Source organism: Oncorhynchus tshawytscha, linkage group LG15 (assembly GCF_018296145.1).
Source record: "Oncorhynchus tshawytscha isolate Ot180627B linkage group LG15, Otsh_v2.0, whole genome shotgun sequence".
In the NCBI taxonomy this organism is placed as follows: Eukaryota; Metazoa; Chordata; class Actinopteri; order Salmoniformes; family Salmonidae; genus Oncorhynchus; species Oncorhynchus tshawytscha.
The window spans coordinates 26,033,377-26,058,868 of record NC_056443.1 but is presented as its reverse complement, the minus strand read 5'-3'; the positions used below and the strand labels follow the sequence as shown (position 1 = coordinate 26,058,868).

The window sequence follows — 25,492 nt, the reverse complement described above, 5'->3', positions numbered from 1 at the left end:
AGACATTTCAGCTTTTTATTCATTAAGTAAAAATGTATTAACAATTCCAATTTGACATTGTGGGGTTATTGTGTGTTGGCCATTGACATCTTAATTGAATCCATTTTAAATTCAGGCTGTAACAACACAAAGTCAAGGGGTGTGAATACTTTCTGAAGGCACTGTATGTACAGAAGGCCTTGAGGTCAAGAAGTTAGTTTTTGGCCCCTACCATCTGCTTAGGATCCCGGGAGTTACTATTAGCCAAGCTTTTTGACCCATGTTGTTGCTAATCGCCAGCGTGTCCAACAGACTAATTAGGTGTTTGCCCTGTCGTGTCCACTGACCCTGAAGTGGGATTTCTCCATTCATCAACTTCCCTCTTGCCTGTGCGTAATCCTTGGAGCATTAGTTAGGGCTGAACTGACCTTTTGTTATTTACAAAGCTTATGTAATGTTATATGTAATCCAAATGGTTTAAGATGTTTCACTAACTATCAATAAAATGATAAACTATCTACTAAACTTAAAGGTAGCGCAAAACCGAACTCAAGCAAGTTGTTGCAAATCAAGAGTCAAAGTTGATAGGATCCTATAACTTGATGATAGACCATCTATCTAAATAAATTGAGACCTAATCTTTGGCCTGTGCTTTTTGCCGCAGGACAGTTCCAAAGGAACTGGTGCCCTCCTCACCACCACCACCACCACCACTACTAATAGTAGCAGCTCATCCAAGCTACACAAACCCTCAAAGGACCACAAAGACAAGCCTTCAAAAGAGACCAAAAGTGCCTTCCGAGACTGTGGCAGGGAACCCAGCAAAGCCTCCAAAGATTTCTCCAAGAAACCCAAAGAGAACCAGCCTCTTCTTCGTGACAACCCCCCCATCCCCAAGATGGGCTTCAAGGAGCCCAAGACCATGTCCAAGGAGCACCGGCAGGATGGGAGCTACTTGCACGGGGCCGGGTCTGGGGCGGGGACTAACAAGCGACTGTCTGTCACTGACTGCGAGGACCACGTGACCAAAAAGAAAAAGAAAAACTTAGCGGAATTGTCGTTAAAACCGACAGGGGGCTCGTCCCTGTCGCACGCCCAGTCCCACCACTCGGATAAGAAACTGCTGAAGGACAAATCCCAGGTGCACCCCGCTAAACTGCGGGTGGACGGCCGCGAGGTGCTAGGGGAGCGCAGAAAGGCGTTTCCGGAGCTGATGGACGCCAACTACTCTGACATGGAGGACAATATGTCCACCAAAGCAGTGGTGAGTGAAGGATTTTTGTACTTGGTGTTTTTGTTGGTTGGTGTGGTCTCTCTTGACCACATTGGAAGTAAGTGTTGAATTATAGTTTCATGTCTTCTGGGCTCTACTCTGTAGCTCCTACAATTATTTTAGTTTAAAAAAAGGATTGATTCAGGGATGAGTAATTCCTGTCCTCGTGGCCAGTGTCTGATGGTTTTCATCTCTTCCTTCGAATCAGTGAGTGGTGAAAACCAGATGTAGATCTTGGAAACCAGGTGTACCTTTTTGAGCAATCCATGACATTAATGGATCGATGAATTGTTCCATGGATTTCTGCTACTGTTACGGCTTCACATGCAGGAACAACAGAGAGGAGGCAATCGTAAACATGGTGGGTATTCAGCTGCATATGGGCTGCTTTTGTTTGGATGATGGTAACAATAAATGGATGCCTCCTAAACCACCACCCCATCTCCATGAATTTCTCACCCGGTGCTCCATTTTGACAAAGCCCAAAAAGCTGTCCATGCCAAGCGACTATAATGTTGACAATTTGCTACTCTACGCAAAGAATTAGAGTTCTGGGAATGCTCTTTTTTTGTACTGCATTCTAGTTCCTTTGGAAACATCATGTTGCTGATGGAGTCAAGATGGGAAACAAATCTGAAATACCCCCCCCTCTCTCTCTCACATTGGCCATGTCCCAATACCTGTACTTGCATTCTAAACTGCAGGCATTTTGGGTATGCACATAGTTTTATATAGTATGTGACATTTTGAAAAGGTTTGCTTCTAAATGCCAGGATGTCATATTCATTTCGGCTTTTCATCTAGTAGAATTCGCTGCACACTATTTGAGAAGGAGAATAGTTTTTGGAGACCGACGTGTTGGACAACTGCTGATAATCAACTCTACCAAAAGGAATGAATGGCGGCAATCAATGCAATTGTGAATTAATTACACATTCTCAGTAGGATGATACTAGTATGCTGATATTTGTTGCTTACTGCATTTGTTTTTACTTAACAGTACGTTCTAAACAGTATGTAGTATGATTTACTACACAGTATGCAGTTCAAGTAGTAGGCAAGCCCAGATTTCGGACACGACTCCTGCCTCTAAATTTTAAACTTGAAATGAATCCGTAGGTCTTTCAGAGGGTTGCCAGCTCCTCACGTGTTCCGTGAAGAAACTCAACACAAAGCTGGGACTGTTTTATTAGCAGAAAAGCAAACTGGGTTTTACGACACCCAAGGAGAATGGGAAAAGGACTCCATGAATAGCCAAGAGTTCCTCTTTAATCTTTTGCCTTTAGAAAGGAGGGAAAAGGGGTCAAACATTCTGCATTTATGGCAGAAAGCATCTCATTGTCTTTCTCTGTTTGCTTTCAACTGTTCTCTTTCATGCACATGGCGTGTTCACTGGCCCCACTCCAAGTACATTACTACACACACACACACACACACACACACACACACACACACACACACACACACACACACACGCGCACTAATCTCCCTTAACCATTTCCCTGCCAGAACCAGCAGAGGCATTGCAACCCCAAGCCAAACGTGTCCACGGGGTGGTGTTGGTGGGAGATGTAGGAGCTGTGTGTGATGGTGGGGATTTACCCTACAGTGTACTGGTCTTAAATGGCAAGTTGGGTGGGTGCAGGGTGAGTGGAGACAAATGCCAGGTGCTCAGTCCTCTCCACAGGCTGCCGTGACGAACCTGGTGGCCCAGTCCTGGCTAGCCCTACTCGCGTCCTTTTGATCTGGGCTTCCATCGCTGGCCCCGCGCTCGCTTTCTCTCTCTCTCTCTCGCTGGCGCCGCGCTCGCTTTCTCTTTCTCTCTCTCTCTCTGGCGCCACGCTCGCGTTCTCTCTCTCTCTGGCGCCGTGCTCGCGTTCTCTCTCTCTCTCTCTGGCGCCGCGCTCGCGTTCTCTCTCTCTCTCGCTGGCGCCGTGCTCGCGTTCTCTCTGTCTCTCGCTGGTGCCGCGCTCGCGTTCTCTCTCTCTCTCGCTGGCGCCGCGCTCCCGTTCTCTCTCTCTCTCGCTGGCGCCGCGCTCTCTCTCTCTCTCTCTCTCTCGCTGGCGCCGCGCTCTCTCTTCTCTCTCTCTCTCTCTCTCTGGCGCCACGCTCGCGTTCTCTCTCTCTCTGGCGCCGTGCTCCCGTTCTCTCTGTCTCTCGCTGGCGCCGTGCTCGTTCTCTCTCTCTCTCTCTCTCTCTCTCTCTCTCTCGCTGGGCGCGCGTTCTCTCTCTCTCTCTCTCGCTGCGTTCTCTCTCTCTCTCTCGCGCGCCGCGCTTCTCTCTCTCTCTCGCTGGCGCCGCGCTCGCGTTCTCTCTCTCTCTCTCTCTCTCTCTCTCGCGCCGCGCTCGCGTTCTCTCTCTCTCTCTCTCGCTCGCGCTCGCGTTCTCTCTCTCTGGCGCCGCGCTCGCGTTCTCTCTCGCTCTCTCTCTCGCTGGCGCCGCGCTCTCTCTCTCGCTGGCTCTCTCTCTCGCTGGCGCCGCTCTCTCTCTCGCTGGCGCCGCTCTCTCTCTCGCTGGCGCCGCTCTCTCTCTCTCTCTCTCGCTGGCGCCGCTCTCTCTCTCGCTGGCGCTCTCTCTCTCTCTCTCGCTGCGCGCCGCGCTCTCTCTCGCTGGCGCGCTCTCTCTCGCTGGCGCCGCGCTCTCTCTCGCTGGCGCCGCGCTCTCTCTCGCTGGCGCCGCGCTCTCTCTCGCTGGCGCCGCGCTCTCTCTCGCTGGCGCCGCGCTCTCTCTCGCTGGCGCCGCGCTCTCTCTCGCTGGCGCCGCGCTCTCTCTCTCTCGCTGGCGCCGCGCTCTCTCTCTCTGGCGCCGCGCTCTCTCTCGCTGGCGCCGCGCTCTCTCTCGCTGGCGCCGCGCTCTCTCTCGCTGGCGCCGCGCTCTCTCTCGCTGGCGCCGCGCTCGCTCTCTCGCTCGCTCTCTCTCTCTCGCTGGCGCCGCGCTCGCTCTCTCGCTGGCGCCGCTCGCTCTCTCGCTGGCGCCGCGCTCTCTCTCTCGCTGGCGCCGCTCTCTCTCGCTGGCGCCGCGCTCGCTCTCTCTCTCTCGCTGGCGCCGCTCTCTCTCGCTGGCGCCGCGCTCGCTCTCTCGCTGGCGCCGCGCTCTCTCTCGCTGGCGCCGCGCTCGCTCTCTCGCTGGCGCCGCGCTCGCTCTCTCGCTGGCGCCGCGCTCGCTCTCTCGCTGGCGCCGCGCTCGCTCTCTCGCTGGCGCCGCGCTCTCTCTCTCGCTGGCGCGCGCTCTCTCTCTCGCTGGCGCCGCGCTCGCTCTCTCGCTGGCGCCGCGCTCTCTCTCTCGCTGGCGCCGCGCTCTCTCTCTGGCGCCGCGCTCGCTCTCTCTCTCGCTGGCGCCGCGCTCGCTCTCTCTCTCTCTCTCTCTCTCGCTGGCGCCGCTCTCTCTCGCTCTCTCTCTCTCGCTGGCGCCGCGCTCTCTCGCTCTCTCTCTCTCTCTCTCTCTCGCGCCGCGCTCGCGTTCTCTCTCTCTCTCTCTCGCCGCGCTCGCGTTCTCTCTCTCTGGCGCCGCGCTCGCGTTCTCTCTCTCTCTCTCTCGCTGGCGCCGCTCTCTCTCTCGCTGGCGCCGCTCTCTCTCTCTCTCTCGCTGGCGCCTCTCTCTCGCTGGCGCTCGCTCTCTCTCTCTCTCTCGCTGGCGCCGCGCTCTCTCTCTCTCTCTCTCTCGCTGGCGCCGCTCTCTCTCTCGCTGGCGCCGCGCTCTCGCTCTCTCTGCGCTCTCTGCGCTCGCTCTCTCTCTCGCTCTCTCTCTCTCTGGCGCCGCGCTCTCTCTCTCTCGCTGGCGCCGCTCTCTTCTCTCTCGCTCTCGCTCTCGCGCTCTCTCTCTCTCTGGCGCCGCTCTCTCTCTCTCTCTCGCTGGCGCCGCGCTCTCTCTCTCTCTCTCTCTTCTCTCTCGCTGGCGCCGCGTTCTCTCTCTCTCTCTCGCTGGCGCCGCGCTCTCTCTCTCTCTCTCTCTCGCTCGCGCGCTCTCGTTCTCTCTCTCTCTCTCGCCGCGCTCGCGTTCTCTCTCTCTGGCGCCGCGCTCTTCTCTCTCGCTCTCTCTCTCGCTGGCGCCGCGCTCGCTCTCTCTCTCGCTGGCGCCGCGCTCGCTCTCTCTCTCGCTGGCGCCGCGCTCGCTCTCTCTCTCGCTGGCGCCGCGCTCGCTCGCTCTCTCTCTCTCTCTCTCGCTGGCGCCGCGCTCGCTCTCTCTCTCGCTGGCGCCGCGTTCTCTCTCGCTCTCGCCGCGCTCACTCGCTCTCTCTCTGGCGCCGCGCTCGCTCTCTCTCTCGCTGGCGCCGCGCTCGCTCGCTCTCTCTCTGGCGCCGCGCTCGCTCTCTCTCTCGCTGGCGCCGCGTTCTCTCTCGCTCTCGCCGCGTTCTCTCTCGCTCTCGCCGCGTTCTCTCTCGCTCTCGCCGCGTTCTCTCTCGCTCTCGCCGCGTTCTCTCTCGCTCTCGCCGCGTTCTCTCTCGCTCTCGCTGGCGTTCTCTCTCGCTCTCGCCGCGTTCTCTCTCGCTCTCGCCGCGTTCTCTCTCGCTCTCGCCGCGTTCTCTCTCGCTCTCGCCGCGTTCTCTCTCGCTCTCGCCGCGTTCTCTCGCTCTCGCCGCGTTCTCTCGCTCTCGCCGCGTTCTCTCTCGCTCTCGCCGCGTTCTCTCGCTCTCGCCGCGTTCTCTCTCGCTCTCGCCGCGTTCTCTCTCGCTCTCGCCGCGTTCTCTCTCGCTCTCGCCGCGTTCTCTCTCGCTCTCGCCGCGTTCTCTCTCGCTCTCGCCGCGTTCTCTCTTGCCGCGTTCTCTCTCGCCGCGTTCTCTCTCTCTCTCTCGTTCTCTCTCGCTGGAGCTCGCGTTTTCTCTCTCTCTGGCGCCGCGTTTTCTCTCTGGCGCCGCGTTTTCTCTCTGGCGCCGCGTTTCTCTCTCTGGCGCTCTCGTTTTCTCTCTGGCGCCGCGTTTTCTCGCTCTCTGGCGCCGCTCTCGCTTGCTCTCTCTCTCTCTCTCTCTCTCTGGCGCCGCTCGCTTTCTCTCGCTCTCTGGCGCCGCTCTCTCTCGCTCTCTGCGCCGCTCTCTCTCGCTCTCTGGCGCTCGCTCTCGCTTGCTTTCTCTCGCTCTCTCGGCGCCGCTCTCTCGCTGGCTCTCTCTCTCTCTCTCGCTCTCTCTTTCTCTCGCTCTCGCTCTCTCTCTCTCTCTCGCTCTCTCGCTCTCTCTCTCTGAGGCTCTCTCGCTCTCTCGCTTTCTCTCTCTCTCTTTCTCTCTCTCGCTTTCTCTCTCGCTCGCTCTCTCTCTCTCTCTCTCTCTCTCTCGCTCTCTGGGCGCCGCGCGCTCGCTCTCTCTCTCGCTCTCTGGCGCCGCTCTCTCTCGCTTTCTCTCGCTCTCTCTCTCTCGCTGGCGCCGCGCTCTCTCTCTCTCTCTCGCTCGCTCTCTCTCGCTCTCTCTCTCTCGCTGGCGCCGCTCTCGCCTCTCTCTCTCTCTCGCTCTCTCGCTGGCGCCGCGCTCTCTCTCTCTCTCGCTCTCTCGCTGGCGCCGCTCTCGCCTCTCTCTCTCTCTCTCTCTCTCTCTCTCTCTCTCGCTCTCTCTCTCGCCGCGCTCGCCTCTCTCTCTCTCTCGCCGCTCGCTCTCTCTCTCTCGCTGGCGCCGCTCTCTCTCGCTGGCGCCGCGCTCTCTCTCGCTGGCGCCGCGCTCGCTCTCTCGCTCTCTCGCTCTCTGGCGCCGCTCTCGCTGGCGCCGCGTTCTCTCTCGCTCTCGCTCACTGGCGCCGCTCTCGCTCTCGCTCGCTTTCTCTCGCTCGCTTTCTCTCGCTCTTTCTCTCGCTCTTTCTCTTTCTCTCGCTCGCTTTCTCTCGCTCTCTGCTTTCTCTCGCTCGCTTTCTCTCGCTCTCTGGCGCGCTCTCGCTCTCTCTCTCGCTCTCGCTCGCCTTCTCTCTCTCTCTCTGGCGCCGCTCTCTCTGGCGCCTTCTCTCTCGCTCTCTCGCTGGCGCCGCGCTCGCCTTCTCTCTCTCTCGCTCGCTCTCGCTCTCTCGCTGGCGCCGCGCTCGCCTTCTCTCTCTCTCGCTCTCTCGCTGGCGCCGCGCTCGCCTTCTCTCGCTCTCTCGCTGGCGCCGCGCTCGCCTTCTCTCTCTCTCTCTCGCTGGCGCCGCGCTCGCCTTCTCTCTCTCTCTCTCTCGCTCTCTCGCTGGCGCCGCGCTCGCCTTCTCTCTCGCTCGCTCTCTCTCTCGCTGGCGCCGCGCTCGCCTTCTCTCTCGCTCTCTCGCTCTCTCGCTGGCGCCGCGCTCGCCTTCTCTCTCGCTCTCTCGCTCTCTCGCTGGCGCCGCGCTCGCTCTCTCTCTCTCGCTCTCTCGCTGGCGCCGCGCTCGCCTTCTCTCTCTCGCTCTCTCGCTGGCGCCGCGCTCGCCTTCTCTCTCGCTCTCTCGCTGGCGCCGCGCTCGCCTTCTCTCTCTCGCTGGCGCCGCGCTCGCCTTCTCTCTCTCTCTCGCTGGCGCCGCGTTCTCTCTCTCTCTCGCTGGCGCCGCGCTCTCTCTCTCTCGCTGGCGCCGCGCTCTCTCTCGCTCTCTCTCTCTCGCTGGCGCCGCGCTCTCTCTCTCTCTCGCTGGCGCCGCGCTCGCTCTCTGGCTCTCTCGCTCTCGCTGGCGCCGCGCTCGCTCTCTCGCTCTCTCGCTCTCGCTGGCGCCGCGCTCGCTCTCGCTGGCGCCGCGCTCTCTCTCTCTCTCGCTGGCGCCACGCGCTCGCTCTCGCTCTCTCTCTCGCTCTCGCCGCGTTCTCGCTCTCGCCGCGTTCTCGCTCTCTCTCTCGCTCTCGCCGCGTTCTCCCGCTCTCGCCGCGTTCTCTCTCGCTGGAGCCGTGTTTTCTCTCACTGGCGCCGTTTCTCTCTCTCTGGCGCCGCGTTTTCTCGCTGGCGCCGCTCTCGCTCGCTCGCTTGCTTTCTCTCGCTCTCTGGCGCCGCTCTCGCTTGCTTTCTCTCGCTCTCTGGCGCCGCTCTCGCTCTCGCTTTCTCTCTGGCGCTCTCTCGCTCTCTCGCTGCGTTCTCTCTCGCTCGCTTCTCTCTCGCTCTCTCGCTCTCTCTCGCTGGCGCCGCGTTCTCTCTCGCTCTCTCTCTCTCGCTCTCTCTCGCTGGCGCCGCGCTCGCTCTCGCTGGCGCTCGCGCTCTCTCTCTCTCTCTCGCTGGCGCCGCGCTCGCTCTCGCTCTCGCTCTCGCTCTCGCTCGCGTTCTCTCTCTCTCTCTCGCTCTCTCTCGTTCTCGCTCTCTCTCGCTCTCGCCGCGTTCTCCCGCTCTCGCCGCGTTCTCTCTCGCTGGAGCCGTGTTTTCTCTCACTGGCGCCGTTTCTCTCTCTGGCGCCGCGTTTCTCTCGCTGGCGCCGCTCTCTCTCTCGCTCTCGCTTGCTTTCTCTCGCTCTCTGGCGCCGCTCTCGCTTGCTTTCTCTCGCTCTCTGGCGCCGCGCTCTCGCTTTCTCGCTCTCGCTCTCGCTTTCTCGCTGGCGCCGCGCTCGCTCTCTCGCTGGCGCCCGCTCTCTCTCGCTGGCGCCGCGCTCGCTCTCTCTCTCGCTGGCGCCGCGCTCGCTCTCTCGCTGGCGCCGCGCTCGCTCTCTCGCTGGCGCCGCGCTCTCTCTCTCGCTGGCGCCGCGCTCTCTCTCTCGCTGGCGCCGCGCTCTCTCTCTCTCTCGCTGGCGCCGCGCTCTCTCTCTCGCTGGCGCCGCGCTCTCTCTCTCTAGCGCTGGCGCCGCGCTCTCTCTCTCTCGCGCTGGCGCCGCGCTCTCTCTCGCGCTGGCGCCGCTCTCTCTCTCTCTCTCTCGCGCGCTGGCGCCGCTTTCTCGCTCTCTCTCGCTGGCGCCGCGCTCGCTCTCTCTCTCTCGCTGGCGCCGCGCTCGCTTTCTCTCTCTCGCTGGCGCCGCTCTCTCTCTCTCTTGCTGGCGCCGCTCTCTCTCTCGCTGGCGCCGCGCTCTCTCTCTCGCTGGCGCGCTCTCTCTCTCTCTCTCTCTCGCGCCGCGCTCTCTCGCTGGCGCCTCTCTCTCTCGCGCTGGCGCCGCGCTCTCTCTCGCGCTGGCGCCGCTCTCTCTCTCTCTCTCTCGCGCGCTGGCGCCGCTTTCTCGCTCTCTCTCGCTGGCGCCGCGCTCGCTCTCTCTCTCTCGCTGGCGCCGCGCTCGCTCTCGCTCTCTCTCGCTGGCGCCGCGCTCGCTTTCTCGCTCTCTCTCGCTGGCGCCGCGCTCGCTTTCTCTCTCTCTCTCGCTGGTGCCACTCGCTCGCTCTCTCTCTCGCGCTGGTGCCGCTCGCTCGCTTTCTCTCTCTCTCGCTGGCGCCGCTCGCTCGCTTTCTCTCTCTCGCTGGCGCCGCGCTCGCTTTCTCTCTCTCGCTGGCGCCGCGCTCGCTTTCTCTCTCTCGCTGGCGCCGCGCTCGCTTTCTCTCTCTCGCTGGCGCCGCGCTCGCTTTCTCTCTCTCGCTGGCGCCGCGCTCGCTTTCTCTCTCTCGCTGGCGCCGCGCTCGCTTTCTCTCTCTCTCTCGCTCTCTCGCTGCGCCGCGCTCTCTCGCTCTCGCTCTCTCTCGCTGGCGCCGCTCGCTCTCGCGCTCTCTCTCGCTGGCTCTCGCTCGCTTCTCTCTCGCTCGCCGCTCTCTCTCTCTCTCTCGCTGGCGCCGCGCTCGCTTTCTCTCTCTCTCTCTCTCGCTGGCGCCGCGCTCGCTTTCTCTCTCGCTCTCGCTGGCGCCGCTCTCGCTCTTCTCTTTCTCTCGCTCTCTTTCTCTCTCTCTCTCTCGCTGGTGCTCTCGCTCTCTCTCGCTTTCTCTCTCTCTCGCTGGCGCCGCTCTTCTCTCTCGCTCTCTCTCTCTCTCGCTGGCGCCGCGCTCGCTTTCTCTCTCTCGCTGGCGCCGCGCTCGCTTTCTCTCTCTCGCTGGCGCCGCGCTCGCTTTCTCGCTCTCTCTCGCTGGCGCCGCGCTCGCTTTCTCGCTCTCTCTCGCTGGCGCCGCGCTCGCTCTTTCTCTCTCTCTCGCTGGCGCCGCTCGCTTTCTCTCTCTCTCTCTCTCGCTGGTGCCGCTCGCTCGCTTTCTCTCTCGCTCTCGCTGGCGCCGCGCTCGCTCGCTTTCTCTCGCCGCGCTCGCTCTCTCTCTCTCGCGCTGGTGCCGCTCGCTCGCTTTCTCTCTCGCTCTCGCTGGCGCCGCGCTCGCTCGCTTTCTCTCGCCGCGCTCGCTCTCTCTCTCGCGCTGGTGCCGCGCTCGCTTTCTCGCTCTCGCCGCGCTCGCTTTCTCTCTCGCTGGCGCTGCGCTCGCTCTCTCGCATCATGGATGTGTCTGTTTGTATTTGCCTAATTTTGCTCAACAGTAAACAAGCTGGTCCCTCATCTATATGAAATGTGTAGGCTGTGTGCATGTCACCTTCCATGCTGTCCTGACCCTTTCTCAGAGAAACAGTAGTAGTTTGTGGCTGGTTTTGTGTTTTTGGAGTGCTATATGTCAGAGTTAAATGTAGTTTGTATTAAATTGACCTACTATGCGACCAACTGAGAGCTCACAGAACCTTAATTCACAGCGAAACTAACTTGTTTGCTCAACCTCCTGCTGAATCGAGAGCAAATTAACAGACGTTTTGGCTAAGTCCAGTGACGTTCATCTTGTGCCTGTCTCGCACTTTGGGACCCTCTGAAAGAGAAGCGAGGATAGATTGATTGGAGCAACCTAATACTAAAGTCATGTTTATTGTCCTTTAAGAGGGCTGCTTTGAGCAAGGCAAGACAAAAGCCCCTAAAGCAGAGTGGCGGTGAGATTTACAACTTACTGAAGAAGCCTGGACCAATAAACCAAAAGACCAGCTGCATGTTTGTTGTCTAAGTTGACGGCCATTGAAGTTTCAATGCCTTTTGACCTCGCTCTGTGTCTCTGTACCTAGGAAGGAATTGTGGAAGTTTCTAAGGGGCCAACTGTCTATTGGAAGGCTCGCTCTCTCTCTCTTGCTCTCCTCTCCATCACTCCTTGCTCTCCTCTCCTCTCCTCTTCTCTCGCTCCTTGCTCTCCTCTCCTCTTGCTCTCCTCTCCTCTTGCTCTCCTCTCGCTCCTTGCTCTCCTCTCCTCTCGCTCCTTGCTCTCCTCTCCTCTCGCTCCTTGCTCTCCTCTCCTCTCGCTCCTTGCTCTCCTCTCCTCTCGCTCCTTGCTCTCCGCTCCTTGCTCTCCTCTCCTCTCTCTCTCGCTCCTTGCCTCTCTCTCTCTCTCGCTCCTTGCTCTCCTCTCCTCTCTCGCTCTCTTGCTCTCCTCTCCTCTCTCTCTTGCTCTCTCTCCTCTCGCTCCTTGCTCTCCTCTCCTCTCGCTCCTTGCTCTCTCTCTCTCTCTGCTCCTTGCTCTCCTCTCCTCTCTCTCGCTCCTTGCTCTCCTCTCTCTCTCTCTCTCTCCTCTCTCTTGCGCTCCTCGCTCCTTGCTCTCCTCTCTCGCTCCTTGCTCTCCCTCTCTCTCCTTGCTCTCTCTCTCTCGCTCCTTGCTCTCTCTCTCTCTCGCTCCTTGCTCTCCTCTCTCGCTCCTTGCTCTCCTCGCCGCTCTCTTGCTCTCCTCCTCTCTTGCTCTCCTCTCCTCCTCTCTTGCTCTCCTCCTCTCTTGCTCTCCTCCTCTCTTGCTCTCCTCCTCTCTTGCTCTCCTCCTCTCTTGCTCTCCTCTCCTCTCTCTTGCTCTGCTCTCTCTCGCTCTCTCTTGCTCTCCTCTCCTCTCTCTCGCTCCTTGCTCTCCTCTCTCTCTCTCTTGCTCTCCCTCTCTCTCTCTCTCGCTCTCCTCTCTCTCTCTCGCTCCTTGCTCTCCTCTCCTCTCTCTCTCTCCTCTCCTCTCTCTCGCTCCTTGCTCTCTCTCTGGCGCCTCGCTCTCTCTCTCTCGCTCGCCGCTCTCCTCTCTCTCTCTCTCGGCTCCTTGCTCTCCTCTCCTCTCTCTCGCTGGCGCCGCTCTCCTCTCCTCTCTCTCGCTCCTTGCTCTCCTCTCTCTCTCTCGCTGGCGCTTGCTCTCCTCTCCTCTCTCTCGCTCGCTTGCTCTCCTCTCCTCTCTCTCGCTCCTTGCTCTCCTCTCCTCTCTCTCGCTCCTTGCTCTCCTCTCTCTCTCTCGCTTGCTCTCCTCTCCTCTCTCTCTCTCGCTCCTTGCTCTCCTCTCCTCTCTCTCTCGCTCCTTGCTCTCCTCTCTCTCGCTCCTTGCTCTCCTCTCTCCTGGCGCTCCTCCTCTCCTCTCCTCTCCTCTCTCGCTCTCCTCTCCTCGCGCTCTCCTCTCCTCTCTCTCGCTCCTTGCTCTCTCTCTCCTCTCGCTCCTTGCTCTCCTCTCCTCTCCTCTCGCTCGCTCCTGCTCTCCTCTCCTCTCGCTCCTTGCTCTCTCTCTCCTCCTCTCGCTCCTTGCTCTCTCTCTCCTCTCCTCCTTGCTCTCCTCTCCTCTCGCTCCTTGCTCTCCTCTCCTCTCGCTGGGCTTGCTCTCCTCTCTCTCTCGCTCCTTGCTCTCCTCTCCTCTCGCTGGCCTTGCTCTCCTCTCCTCTCGCTCCTTGCTCTCCTCTCCTCTCCGCTCCTTGCTCTCCTCTCCTCTCGCTCCTTGCTCTCCTCTCCTCTCGCTCCTTGCTCTCGCTCTCCTCTCTCTCGCTCTCCTCGCTCCTTGCGCTCCTCGCTCCTTGCTCTCCTCTCTCGCTGGTGCTTGCTCTCCTCTCTCGCTCCCTGCTCTCCTCTCTCTCTCTCCCTGCTCTCCTCCTCTCTCTTGCTCTCCTCCTCTCTTGCTCTCCTCTCCTCCTCTCTTGCTCTCCTCCTCTCTTGCTCTCCTCTCCTCTCTCTTGCTCTCTCTCCTCTCTCTCTCTCCTTGCTCTCCTCTCCTCTCTCTCTCGCTCCTTGCTCTCCTCTCCTCTCTCTCTCGCTCCTTGCTCTCTCTCCTCTCTCTCTCTCGCTCCTTGCTCTCCTCTCCTCTCTCTCTCCTTGCTCTCCTCTCCTCTCATGGATGTGTCTGTTCCTTGCTCTCCTCTCCTCTCTCTCGCTCCTTGCTCTCCTCTCCTCCCTCTCAGAGAAACTAGTAGTTTGTGGCTTTTGCTCAGAGTCCTACTCTCTCACAGAACTCATTGCTCTCCTCCTGCTGAATCGCTCCTTGCTCTCCTCTCCATCTCTCTCGCTCCTCTGAAAGAGAAGCTCTCAACCTAATACTAAAGTCATGTTTATTGTCCTTTAAGAGGGCTGCTTTGAGCAAGGCAAGACCTAAAGCAGAGTGGCTCTGAAGAAGCCTGGACCAATAAACCAATAGACCAGCTGCATGTTTGTTGTCTCGCTCCTTGCTCTCAATGCCTTTTGACCTCTCTCTCCTAGGAAGGAATTGTGGAAGTTTCTCCTTGCTCTCCTCTCTCTCTCTCTCTCCTCTCCTCGCTCCTTGCTCTCCTCTCCTCTCTCTCGCTCCTTGCTCTCCTCTCCTCTCTCTCGCTCCTTGCTCTCCTCTCCTCTCTCTCGCTCCTTGCTCTCCTCTCCTCTCTCTCTCCTTGCTCTCCTCTCCTCTCTCTCGCTCCTTGCTCTCCTCTCCTCCTTGCTCTCCCTCTCCTCTCTCTCGCTCCTTGCTCTCCTCTCCTCTCTCTCGCTCCTTGCTCTCCTCTCCTCTCTCTCGCTCCTTGCTCTCCTCTCCTCTCTCTCGCTCCTTGCTCTCCTCTCCTCTCTCTCGCTCCTTGCTCTCCTCTCCTCTCTCTCGCTCCTTGCTCTCCTCTCCTCTCTCTCGCTCCTTGCTCTCCTCTCCTCTCTCTCGCTCCTTGCTCTCCTCTCCTCTCTCTCGCTCCTTGCTCTCCTCTCCTCTCTCTCGCTCCTTGCTCTCTCTCTCTCTCTCGCTCCTTGCTCTCCTCTCTCTCTCTCGCTCCTTGCTCTCCTCTCTCTCTCTCGCTCCTTGCTCTCCTCTCTCTTGCTCTCCTCTCTCTTGCTCTCCTCTCTCTTGCTCTCCTCTCTCTTGCTCTCCTCTCTCTTGCTCTCCTCTCTCTTGCTCTCCTCTCTCGCTCCTTGCTCTCCTCTCTCTTGCTCTCCTCTCTCTTGCTCTCCTCGCGCGCTCTCCTCGCGCGCTCTCCTCGCGCGCTCTCCTCGCGCGCTCTCCTCTCGCGCGCTCTCCTCTCGCGCGCTCTCCTCTCGCGCGCTCTCCTCTCGCGCGCTCTCCTCTCGCGCGCTCTCCTCTCGCGCGCTCTCCTCTCGCGCGCTCTCCTCTCGCGCGCTCTCTCATCGCGCGCTCTCCTCTCGCGCTCGCTCGCTCTCCCCTCGCGCTCGCTCGCTCTCCCCTCGCGCTCGCTCGCTCTCCCCTCGCGCTCGCTCGCTCTCCCCTCGCGCTCGCTCGCTCTCCCCTCGCGCTCGCTCGCTCTCCCCTCGCGCTCGCTCGCTCTCCCCTCGCGCTCGCTCGCTCTCCCCTCGCGCTCGCTCGCTCGCTCTCCTCTCTGCTCGCTCTCTCGCGCGCTCTCCTCTCCTCGCTCGCGCTCGCTCTCTCCTCTCGCTCGCTTTCCTCTCTCGCTCTCCCCTCGCGCTCGCTCGCTCTCCCCTCGCGCTCGCTCGCTCTCCCCTCGCGCTCGCTCGCTCTCCTCTCGCGCTCGCTCGCTCTCCGCTCTCGCTCGCGCGCTCTCCGCGCTCGCTCGCTCTCCTCTCGCGCGCTCTCCGCGCTCGCTCGCTCTCCTCTCGCGCGCTCTCCGCGCTCGCTCGCTCTCCTCTCGCGCGCTCTCCGCTCTCTCTCGCTCGCTCTCCTCGCTCGCTCGCTCTCCGCTCGCTCGCTCTCCTCTCGCTCGCTCTCCTCTCGCGCGCTCTCCACGCTCGCTCGCTCTCCTCTCGCGCGCTCTCCTCGCTCGCTCCTTGCTCTCCGCTCTCTCGCGCTCTCCTCTCTCGCTCTGCTCTCCTCTCTCGCTCGCGCGCTCTCCTCTCTCGCTCCTTGCTCTCCGCTCTCTCGCGCTCTCCTCTCTCGCTCTGCTCTCCTCTCTCGCTCTGCTCTCCTCTCTCGCTCTGCTCTCCTCTCTCGCTTGCTTGCTCTCTCCTCCCTCACGCTCTCCTTGCTCGCTCACCCTGTTCTCGCGCGCGCTCTCCCGGCTCGCCCTCCTCTCTCTCTCTCTCTCTCTCTCTCTCGGCTCTCTCTCTCTCTCTCGGCTCGCCCTCTTCTCTCTCTCTCTCTCTCTCTCTCTCTCTGGACTCTCTCTCTCTCTTGGACTCTTCTCTCTCGGACTCTCTCTCACTTGGGCTCTACTCTCTCTCGCTCTCTCTCTCTCTTGGGCTCTCCTCTGTCGCTCTCCTCTCTTTCTCTCTTTACAAGTGTCTACTTTTTAGCCGGACAACGACAGGCAGAGAGAAAAGCCTCTTGATTTACAACAGAGGCCTCTGACCATGCATTTGATGTCGATGAGACACCCAGACAGACAAACAGGCTGTAAAACGCTCCAGAGGGAGGGAGGGAGAGAATCAAAGATTCTCGCATGACCCCCCAGGACCACACAGGGGCTCGGTTTTAGTGCACCCCACTTGCCAGCCTGACACTTGGCAACTTCGGGGGGGTGTAGTGTGTGTGTGTGTGTGGTAATGGACATTTGTTGACACTTCCACAATTGGAATGGAGATGCCTTGCTGCACACCTCACAAGCCAGACAGGAAACGGAAGCCATGCAGTGATCAACACCTGGAAAAAGTCCAATCAAATTAATTACTTCCATTTGTGTCCTCTGGAAAATAGTTTTTCCTCTCCATTCAGGCTCTAAATCCACATTTTCTTTGTTTCAGCTGGTGTGTGTGTGTGTGTGTGTGTGTGTGTGTGTGTGTGTGTGTGTGAGAGAGAGACGGGCCTATCAAGCCCTTATCAGCTGCAAACATTTTGCACTAGCCATGTCCTGGCTGTAAATCACTGCTTTGTGCTGCCTTGGCTTGGTTTTTCCAAGGGGTCATCTGAGTGGAATGTAAACAAATTAATTCAGATTAACTTTAATGGCTCCTTCAAATGTCCTTTTGGGCCACCCTCCAAAGAGGATTAACTTAATGGTTAATTATTTTCTCTTTCTCCTGAAAGGAACCATCAGCTTTAGCCGGCGAACAACTATTTGTTGTAGAGCGACTTGGATATAGAAGTTGGTGTATTCAGTGAACTTCTGGTGACATTTGGAGTGCAGTACTCTATGCACACATCTTCCTCCCTGTACTAAAATGAGTGTCAGTCAGGATATGACAAGGTGTGCTCTCATGATGATCTATATATAGTTGAAGTCAGATGTTTACATACACCTTAGCCAAATACATTTAAACTGATTTTTTTCACAATTCCTGGCATTTAATCCTAGTAAAAATTCCCTGTTTTAGGTCAGTTAGGATCCCCACTTTCATTTTAAGAATATGAAATGTCAGAATAATAGAGTTTTTTTCAGCGTTTATTTCTTTCATCACATTCCCAGTGGGTCATAAGTTTACATACACTCATTGGTATTTGGAAGCATTGCTTTTAAATTGTTTAACTTAGGTCAAACGTTTGGGGTAGCCTTCCACAAGCTTCCCACAATAAGCTGGGTGAATTTTGATCCAATTCCTCCTGATAGAGCTGGTGTAACTGAATCTGGTTTGTAGGCCTCCTTGCTCGCACACACTTCAGTTCTGCCAACAAATTTCTATAGGATTGAGGTCAGGGCTTTGTGATGGCCACTCCAATACCTTGACTTTGTTGTCCTTAAGCCATTTTGCCACAACTTTGGAAGTATGTCCATTTGGAAAACTCATTTGCGACTAAGCTTTAACTTCCTGACTGATATCTTGAGATGTTGCTTCAATATACCCACATAATTTCCCTTCGGGATGGTGTTCTTCGGCTTACAAGCCCCCCCTTTTTTCCTCCAAACATAACGATGGTCATTATGGCCAAACAGTTCTATTTTTGTTTCATCTTACCAGAGGATATTTCTCCAAAAAGTACAATCTTTGTCCCCATGTGCAGTTGCTAACCGTAGTCTGGCTTTTTATGGAGGTTTTGGAGCAGTGGCTTCTTCCTTGCTGAGCGGCTTTTCAGGTTATGTCGATATAGGACTTGTTTTACTGTGGATATAGATACTTTTGTACCGGTTTCCTCCAGCATCTTCACAAGGTCCTTTGCTGTTGTTCTACATCTCTAGAAGACAGAACGTGTCTCCTTCCTGAGAGGTATGATGGCTGCGTGGTCCCATGATGTTTATACTTACGTACTATTGTTTGTACAGATAAACGTGGTACCTTCAGGCGTTTGGAAATTTCTCCCAAGGATGAACCAGACTTCTTGAGGTCTACAATTGTTTTTCTGAGGTCTTGGCTGATTTCTTTTGATTTCCCCATGATGTCAACTCAAATTGACTCAAATGATGTCAATTAGCCTATCGGAAGCTTCTAAAGCCATAACGACATTTTCTGGAATTTTCCAAGCTGTTTAAAGGCACAGTCAACTTAGTGTAACTTCTGACCCACTGGAATTGTGATACAGTAAATTACATAATCTGTAAACAATTGTTGGAAAAATGACTTGTGTCATGCATAAAGTAGACGTCCTAACCGACTTTCCAAAACTATAGTTTGTTAACAAGAAATATGTGGAGTGGTTGAAAAATGAGTTTTAATGATTCCAACCTAAGTGTGTGTTAATTTCCGACTTCAACTGTAACAGAGGTTCTCAAGCTGTGGGGCGTGGGATCAAAAGTCATCTTTCCTAGTGGAGACTAGTGATCAATATATTTGAATTGGTTTGTATTAAACTCTGGTAGCATGATGACATTTAGTCTGATGGACGATGGTCACAGAGAACTTGAGTTGTTGATTAACGTAATGTGTCTGCGGCATCTCCATTGGGATTTGTTTAGACTCTGTACTTGTCTGGCCCCAGAAACGTATTGCCTTTGCATGTGGGAATGGAACAGAATCCCCTTTTTATTGTGAGCCTGCTGCACAGTTTACCTGTTGTTGGCTGCCTTCCTGCCCAACTGTGTTTGTGAGGTGTGAATACTGTTCTCAGCCGAAAGCATTGTAAATCTATCGTCATTATGGTTGTGTGTGTGTGACAAGCCCAGATTTACGGGGGGGAAAGACTGTTAAGCCCATCAGGGACTAACTTTATTATCTCAAATCGCCTCACGGTGTGAAGTGACACTTACTCAGTCAATTCAATTTCAATTCAATTTAAAGGGCTTTATTGGCCTGGGAAAAATGTTTACATTGCCAAAGCAAGTGAAATTGGATAATAAACAAAAGTGAAATAAACAACATTTACAGGAAACATTACACTTAAAGAATAAAGACATGTCAAATGTCATTGTCTATATACAGTGTTGTAATGATGTACAAATATTTAAAAGTACAAAAGGGAAAACAATCAACATAAAAATAGGTTGTATTTACAATGGTGTTTGTTCTTCACTGGTTGCCCTTTTCTTGTGGCAACAGGTCACAAATCTTGCTGCTGTTATGGCACACTGGTATTTCACCCAGTAGATATGGGAGTTTATCAAAATTGGATTTGTTTTCTAGTTCTTTGTGGATCTGTGTAATCTAAGGGAAATATCTATCTCTATGGTCATACATTTGGCAGGAGGTTAGGAAGTGCAGCTCAGTTTCCACCTCATTTTGTGGGCAGTGTGCACACAGCCTGTCTTCTCTTGAGAGCCAGGTCTGCCTTTGGTGGCCTTTCTCAATAGCAAGGCTATGCTCACTGAGTCTGTACATAGTCAAAGCTTTCCTTAATTTTGGGTCAGTCACAGTGGTTAGGTATTCTGCCACTGTGTACTCTCTGTTTAGGGCCAAATAGCATTCTAGTTTGCTCTGTTTTTTTGTTAATTCTTTACAATGTGTCAAGTAATTATTTGAGTTCTCTTGATTTGGTTGGGTTTAATTGTGTTGCTGTCCTGGGGCTCTGTGGGGTCTGTTTGTGAACAGAGCCCCAGGACCAGCTTGCTTAGGGGGCTCTTCTCCAGGTTCATCTCTCTGTAGGTGATGGCTTTGTTATGGAAGGTTTTCTGGATTTTGATAATTAGCGGTATCGGCCTAATTCTGCTTTGCATGGATTATTTGATGTTTTACGCTGTACACGGAGGATATTTTTTGCAGAATTCACATTTCACATTTGGTGAATTCTTGGTTGGTAAGCGGACCCCAGACCTCACAACCATAAAGGGCAATGGGTTCTATAACTGATTCAAGTATTTTTTGCCAGATCCTAATTGGTATGTTGAATTGAATGTTCTTTTTGATGGCATAGAAGCTCCTTCTATGCCATCAGTAGACATTTGACTTCAGATTCTCTCCCTCTACACCTTTGTGGTAATTGTATGCTCTAGTAACTGGACTCATTGGCTGCTGATGGCATCACTGTCCTCTTAGTGTTTTGTGCACACTGTGTTTGCACCCTACGCAATGGGCTTTGTTCACTCTGCGATCGCTGGTGTTACCATGTAGTATATCTCTAATAGATTATGGGTATCTTATCCCTCTCTCCTTTTCCCAGTCGGAGCAGCCCAGTCCGGCCAGCTCCAGTTCCAGCTCCAGCTCAGGCTTTGCAGCCAGCCACAAACGGCAAGGTAACACCAGAACCTATAAATACACACTTTTCCCCAGATCACCCAGAAATAACTATACATTTTTGGGGGGATTGGTCACGACAAAAGGGGGTATTACATTTTGAATCACTTCCATGCATGTGTTTTTTGTTCCATGGACACAGTGGCCGAGTTCGTCCGCAGGAAGGTAGGGGCCGTCCCTGGCACAGCCCACACAGGTATACTCTCACTTAACTACAGTCCTTGGATGGAATCACAAGACTAAGCATGATGAGTTGACAGTGAAATGTGTATATAAAGTTGTGAGCTCCTCTTCACTGACTCTCTCTCTCTCACACACAGTGTTAGGTCCCCTTCGTTCGATAATCCATGACCTGCAGTCGGAAGACAATGAGGATGACTCGGAGGACGACGACGACATGGACTCTGACCTGGAGCGTCCGGTGCACACGCACATGACACACCGCCATCGCCGGTAGTTAGCGCCTGGCCATTGTCATGGCCCTTCTGGCCCCTCCCGTTGTCGTGTTCAATAGGGCTGTAATGAACTGGCAACTCGGGTACCACCTGCTATCGTTGTGCCCTTGGAGCAAGGCTCTTTATCTAAAATATAGTTTCAGGGACACTGCTCTGACCTTGTGCTGCTCCTAGGTGTGTGTGGTTGTACGATTGGATGAAGAACAACCTCAGACTAATTTCTATTTTGTATTCTAATTCTTGTCATCCTCTTTGTCTGCAGGGTCAGCTTGAGTGACGGCAGTGAGAGCGAGAACAGCTCAGCCCCCTCTCCCCACTCTCGACACGAGCCCCCGCCTTTACTAAAGACCAGTAATAACCAGGTAAGACCAGGGGAAATGATAAGCAGTTGTCAGAGGATTGTTTCTTACATGTTATCAGTAAACTGATATCAGTCAACTGGTATCCCTGATGTTGAATAGTTTCACATCCTAGAGTAGCCAAACAATAGTTCCCAACCACAATTAGTCCAACGAAATTGACCGAATACGCCCCCCCCCCCTTTTTATGTAAATATTTTTTATGTAAATACTGTATTAGCATAAACACTGCTGGGAGGAAACCTTCTAATGTGTAGTTTGCCATTTTGCTCCTCATTATGAAAGTGAACACGGCTGTTATTGTTATCCAATGCTGCTCGTAGGGAAACATCTGTCGTATTAGGATCCCGTAATTCCCACGATTCATTTCCCTCATACGCCAACCACACTGTTATGTAAATAATGACAGTTGTGTGAACAAATCAGCGGTTTTCCAGCGGGCACGTATGGTAATTCCTTATCTGGGTTGTATTCCTTATGAACAAAACGGAAGCAAACAGGTTGAAACTGGAATGGTCCTTCTTGGACTAGTCCAAAAGAAACACTTATTTGGCATTGCGAAATGTTTTGCTACGTTGTGTACTAATGAATACAACCCTGATGTCTCGCAGATACTGGAGGTGAAGCAAACGAAGCAGGATAAGAATAAAAACATTGACTGTGACAAGGTGAGTAGCTTCCTTGCAGTTGGGTCTTACGTAGGTTAGGTCATACCAGGGGAGTTACATTGGGTGTAATCTTACACTGAAGAAGTCTTCATGTTCACCAAGGCTCATGTAAATGGACAGGAGACAGACACTCTTCCTTGGCCATCCAACCTTTACTCTCTTTGTCATAGTCCCAGATGGTGTGACTAGTTAACAGGCCTGGGTCAAATACATACTTGAAGGTTTGCTTGATGTAGCTTGAGTTTGCACTTTTGGAACTATTCAATTGGTATCTCACTCACTCAGGCTTACCTGGATGAGCTGGTGGAGCTACACAGACGACTGATGACACTGAGAGAGAGGCACATACTACAACAGGTGAGGTTTAATACTGTGTGTGTGTGTGTGTGTGTGTGTGTGTGTGTGTGTGTGTGTGTGTTTTCAGAAAACAACCTGTTTGCAGTTCATGTTTGCATAGATGTTACTTGCTAGGGTGGTTTTGTTTGGGCTTGTATGTCCAACAACTTCATACTGTATGTTACTCGCCACATTATAGTCAAGGACTTCATCTATGTGTGTCTGGAAACGATAGATTATTTGGTTAACCTTTTTTCCACTCCGCCTAAGAGCAAACGTCCTCTTGTTTATGTTCACAAGGCCTATCATATGACCGCATTAATGGCGATTCCCAGCCGCAGTTGCCAAGGAGCGGTCTCGCTCTTCCTCGTTCTCCTAAAGAAAAGTTTGGCTCCGAGCATCGGTGGAAAAACTCATCCCCAAACAAAATTAGCAAGTGGCGCGCTGACTCGTGGCGTAATCAAACTAATCCTCTGAGCGTTTAGAGCGTTTAGAGTTCGGAGCGGCGTTCCACGTCCTCAGAAAACGAGACATGGGAATGATTAACTTTCCAACCTCCCAACACTATTTTTCCTCCCCAGTCTCTCTGTTTAGGAAAAACCACACATGTAAAAATGGGCTTATGTCATTGTTGAGTCTTTTTAAAGTAGATTGTCTGTCTGCCCATGGGAGATTTTTTGTTGTTGTTGTCATTGTGATGAAAACCGAAAATGGGGACTGTGTTTATATCCAATAGAAATTAATCTGTCATGGCAAATGGAAAATGGAAGTATCAGCCAAAATGCTGTCCTACATGACCAAAACCAGGTCTGAAGATCTTGGTGTGGTTCCATCTCTGCGGATACAAGCGGGGGGAGGGGGTTGTTGCGACTTGACTTGCAAGCATCTATCTGCTGTGTCATAACAATGGGTGGAGTCTCCCTGCACTCCTGAATCCGGTCTGCGCTCCGAGGGAGAAGGAGAAATGTGTTCCATCCGATAGTGTGAAACGGATCAGGTTTGGGTCCCCATTACGTTACAACACTGCTGTTGCTTCATCAACAAATACACACGAGTGCCTGTAATTACCACGAGGAAGATGCATGTACACACACACACACAGTCCTATCGGAGTAGAACTAGAACCAATAAGACACCAGCCAAGGAAAAAGTATAATTCCCATTTGGGTCTCTCCCTCTCTAATACAGGGTTCTGCATGTGAGGGATGGGATGGAGTGAATTAGGGGGGGTCCCCATTCCAAGTTCAACCGACACTAGCCCACCAACCGCTCAATGACATTTCCCACAAATGTGTTTTTAATAAGTATTGTGTGAGGTCCAACATTTGTCTATGACTAGGCTGCTCTCTAAGACAGTAGTGCACATACAAACTAACTCAGCTGCTGGTCAATATAGTTTAATACCAGCTGCTTAGACATACTATATTATCCAAGCAACATTCCTCTTTTGTTTTAGGAAGAGGAGGACATGCATGGAATATAATTGGTCTGTTTATGTTGAATGTGGAAGATTCAAAGAAAAAAGAAAAGAAATGTGTACACTTTCTCCATTCTTGCTGGGATTTGGGTTTACATACTGTAGTCTGAGTGTTAACTGACAGCTTTTCTTGTTGTGCCTTCTCTTGCCTCCCAGATTGTGAACCTCATCGAGGAGACTGGACACTTCCACATCACAAACACAACTTTTGACTTTGACCTCTGTTCCCTGGACAAAATCACGGTACGGAAGCTCCAGAGTTACCTGGAAACGTCTGGGACGTCATGAGGTCTGGAAGCAGCAAGCTGCCACGGTGAAGAACTTTGGATTCTTCCTCTTATTTGTTTTTTTTACTTGAACTTTCTCTGCGTTGCAAAAAAGACTACCGACCGGCCCCTGCCCTGGGTCCTTGTGCCTGGCGGTTATGGTCGCGCCACTCTACTCGTTGGAACCTGGCTCTCCACACGACCAGGGTAGCCCGCGAGCGACACAGACCTGAACGGCGTGTCGGATCACCCTTGAGATGAGTCCTGTCGACCAGGAATATCACCCAGAAAGCCTTGAAAGAATTCCACAGTTAACAAAACAAACCAGAGGAAAGAAACGGAGACCTTGCTCTTAAAAGGAATGTGCATATTATTATCATGTATGTGTGTCGAATTTTTTGTTCTTTGTGATGAATGATGCATGTTCAACACTGCCTTACCACATTTGTCAGTCTTTATTTATTGAGTTTGAGTTTCAGGTGTGCGTGTTAATAGTAGCAACACAGAATTAGTCTTGTGCAAGCACTTCACAATATGCATCTCTCTGGCTCTGGAAGGATGGTGGAGCAACGTTGAGATTTCAATTATCTCATGTGACGGATCAGTCAATCGTCCCTCTCTCTCTATGAGGAATTCTGCCTTCTCAAACGATATGTTATCAGTGCCCAATTGTACAAGCTGAGACCAATCGTGGACTCACAATTGTATTAATTGCATCAATTTATATTCCATTCTTGGTACCTAAACTTGAATTGATTTAGGATGATGACTAGGCAAATTTCAGAAGTGTGCTGCATGTTGTTTTTACAAGCTCTCGCTTGTATTCCGCAGCTCTTGCTGTCCACAAGTTAAAACCAAGTGTGTGTGTGTGTGTGTGTGTGTGTGTGTGTGTGTGTGTGTGTTTGACCAATCTATTGTCAGCAGGCCTGTGCTAAAAATGAACCATTTTGAATCCTGGAATTTTGATGGAAGAAATGTACTCAGACATTGAATCTTATTTATTTCACGGGGTCCTTGGTTGCCAAATCAAAGTTGCGCATTAGAATTGAGAAAAAATAGAACTGAGAAAACGACATGTTTTTGTTCACGTTGTTCTGGAGGACATTTTCCTTTTGCTAATCTGAGGAATTCATGTTGATTTGGTTTAGTCTGCCGAGCGACGCCTCAATGGGAATACCAGTGGTCGTAGCTACTCACTGGGCCACACAAAGGCAGTATGTTGTGTTTTGCTTGACCCATGTCTGCCTTAAGTTCTTGTGTATTCTTAGGACATACAATAAAATGTGTATTTTGTACAGATGAGGACATGTGCAACCTGTGGTGAAAGCAGTTATTGGCACGGTGTGATTTTTAAATTTGTCTTTTTGTATGTTGTTGCAAAGTCCTGTTGATTAACTCGCATTTTGTCCCTAATTTCTCCAGTTTAATTTCTAAGCCCAAAGATGTTTGTTTTGGTTGGGATGTCATGATGTAGTCTTTATTTGCATATAAACTGTATATGTGATAACAATGTCATCCTTCATTTTTTGGAAGGTTTGAAAGTATACCATCGTTTTAAAATCCCAACAAATGTGTGCTTTAGTCAAACTGCCTTCTGGTGCATCCACATCATGCAGCTAATTATTTCCTACCAGTTAATTTCATCAAAACACTTCACTTTCTTTCTTAGATAAAGTAATACAGTTCAAATGCAGACCCCACTAACACTTGTCCAGTTACATGTGGCCCAAATTCTGGTTGTTGCTTTATTTGGGAGAGAAACAAGACTACTTAAGGAGTATCCTGTAAAATACCTCCATTTGGTGAGAAGGGGGTGTTAGGAATGGACATAAACGCCAACCTTTTCAAAGGGCTATTTAATGCCTGGGTCTGTTCAGGAGGGTAAAATGTTACAGAACATTAAGATGTAAATATATTAGGCAAAACAGATATCGGTCCTCAAGTATAGGGAGTCAGTTCAGCTCCATATACATTGCATTCCTATCGGCAACATTCATAATGTTTTGCTCTACTAAATACACCCCAGTTACCCTCTGCATCTAGCAGTCATCTCCATCAGTCTCCTATCTCTTACCTATTAAGATGAACATGGTGAGGTTATTAGAGCAATTTGCAGTCTTGTTGGGTTGAATGTGGACATTATTTTCCTCAGTCTCTGTCAGTTCTACTTGATCAGACCCATTTACTGTGTGGTTTCTCAGACACCTTGCAGAGTTGCAATTCCAAATGCACAGTTGTA

General features: G+C 53.3%; 1 protein-coding gene across 4 annotated transcripts in view; it reads left to right on the top strand.

The window, feature by feature from the left end:
* Positions 1-24,763, top strand: part of LOC112214721 (protein AF-9) — a 71,471-nt gene extending 46,708 nt beyond the window's left edge. For all 4 annotated transcript variants that reach the window (XM_024373685.2, XM_024373688.2, XM_024373686.2 and 1 more), the window contains exons 7-14: positions 644-1,243; positions 19,619-19,691; positions 19,835-19,888; positions 20,013-20,145; positions 20,410-20,509; positions 21,118-21,174; positions 21,460-21,531; positions 23,144-24,763. In XM_024373685.2, the coding sequence (XP_024229453.1) occupies positions 644-1,243; positions 19,619-19,691; positions 19,835-19,888; positions 20,013-20,145; positions 20,410-20,509; positions 21,118-21,174; positions 21,460-21,531; positions 23,144-23,275 (1,221 nt within the window). In that variant the 3' untranslated portion in view covers positions 23,276-24,763. The remainder of the gene's footprint in view (positions 1-643; positions 1,244-19,618; positions 19,692-19,834; positions 19,889-20,012; positions 20,146-20,409; positions 20,510-21,117; positions 21,175-21,459; positions 21,532-23,143) is intronic.
* Positions 24,764-25,492: the final 729 nt, after the last annotated feature.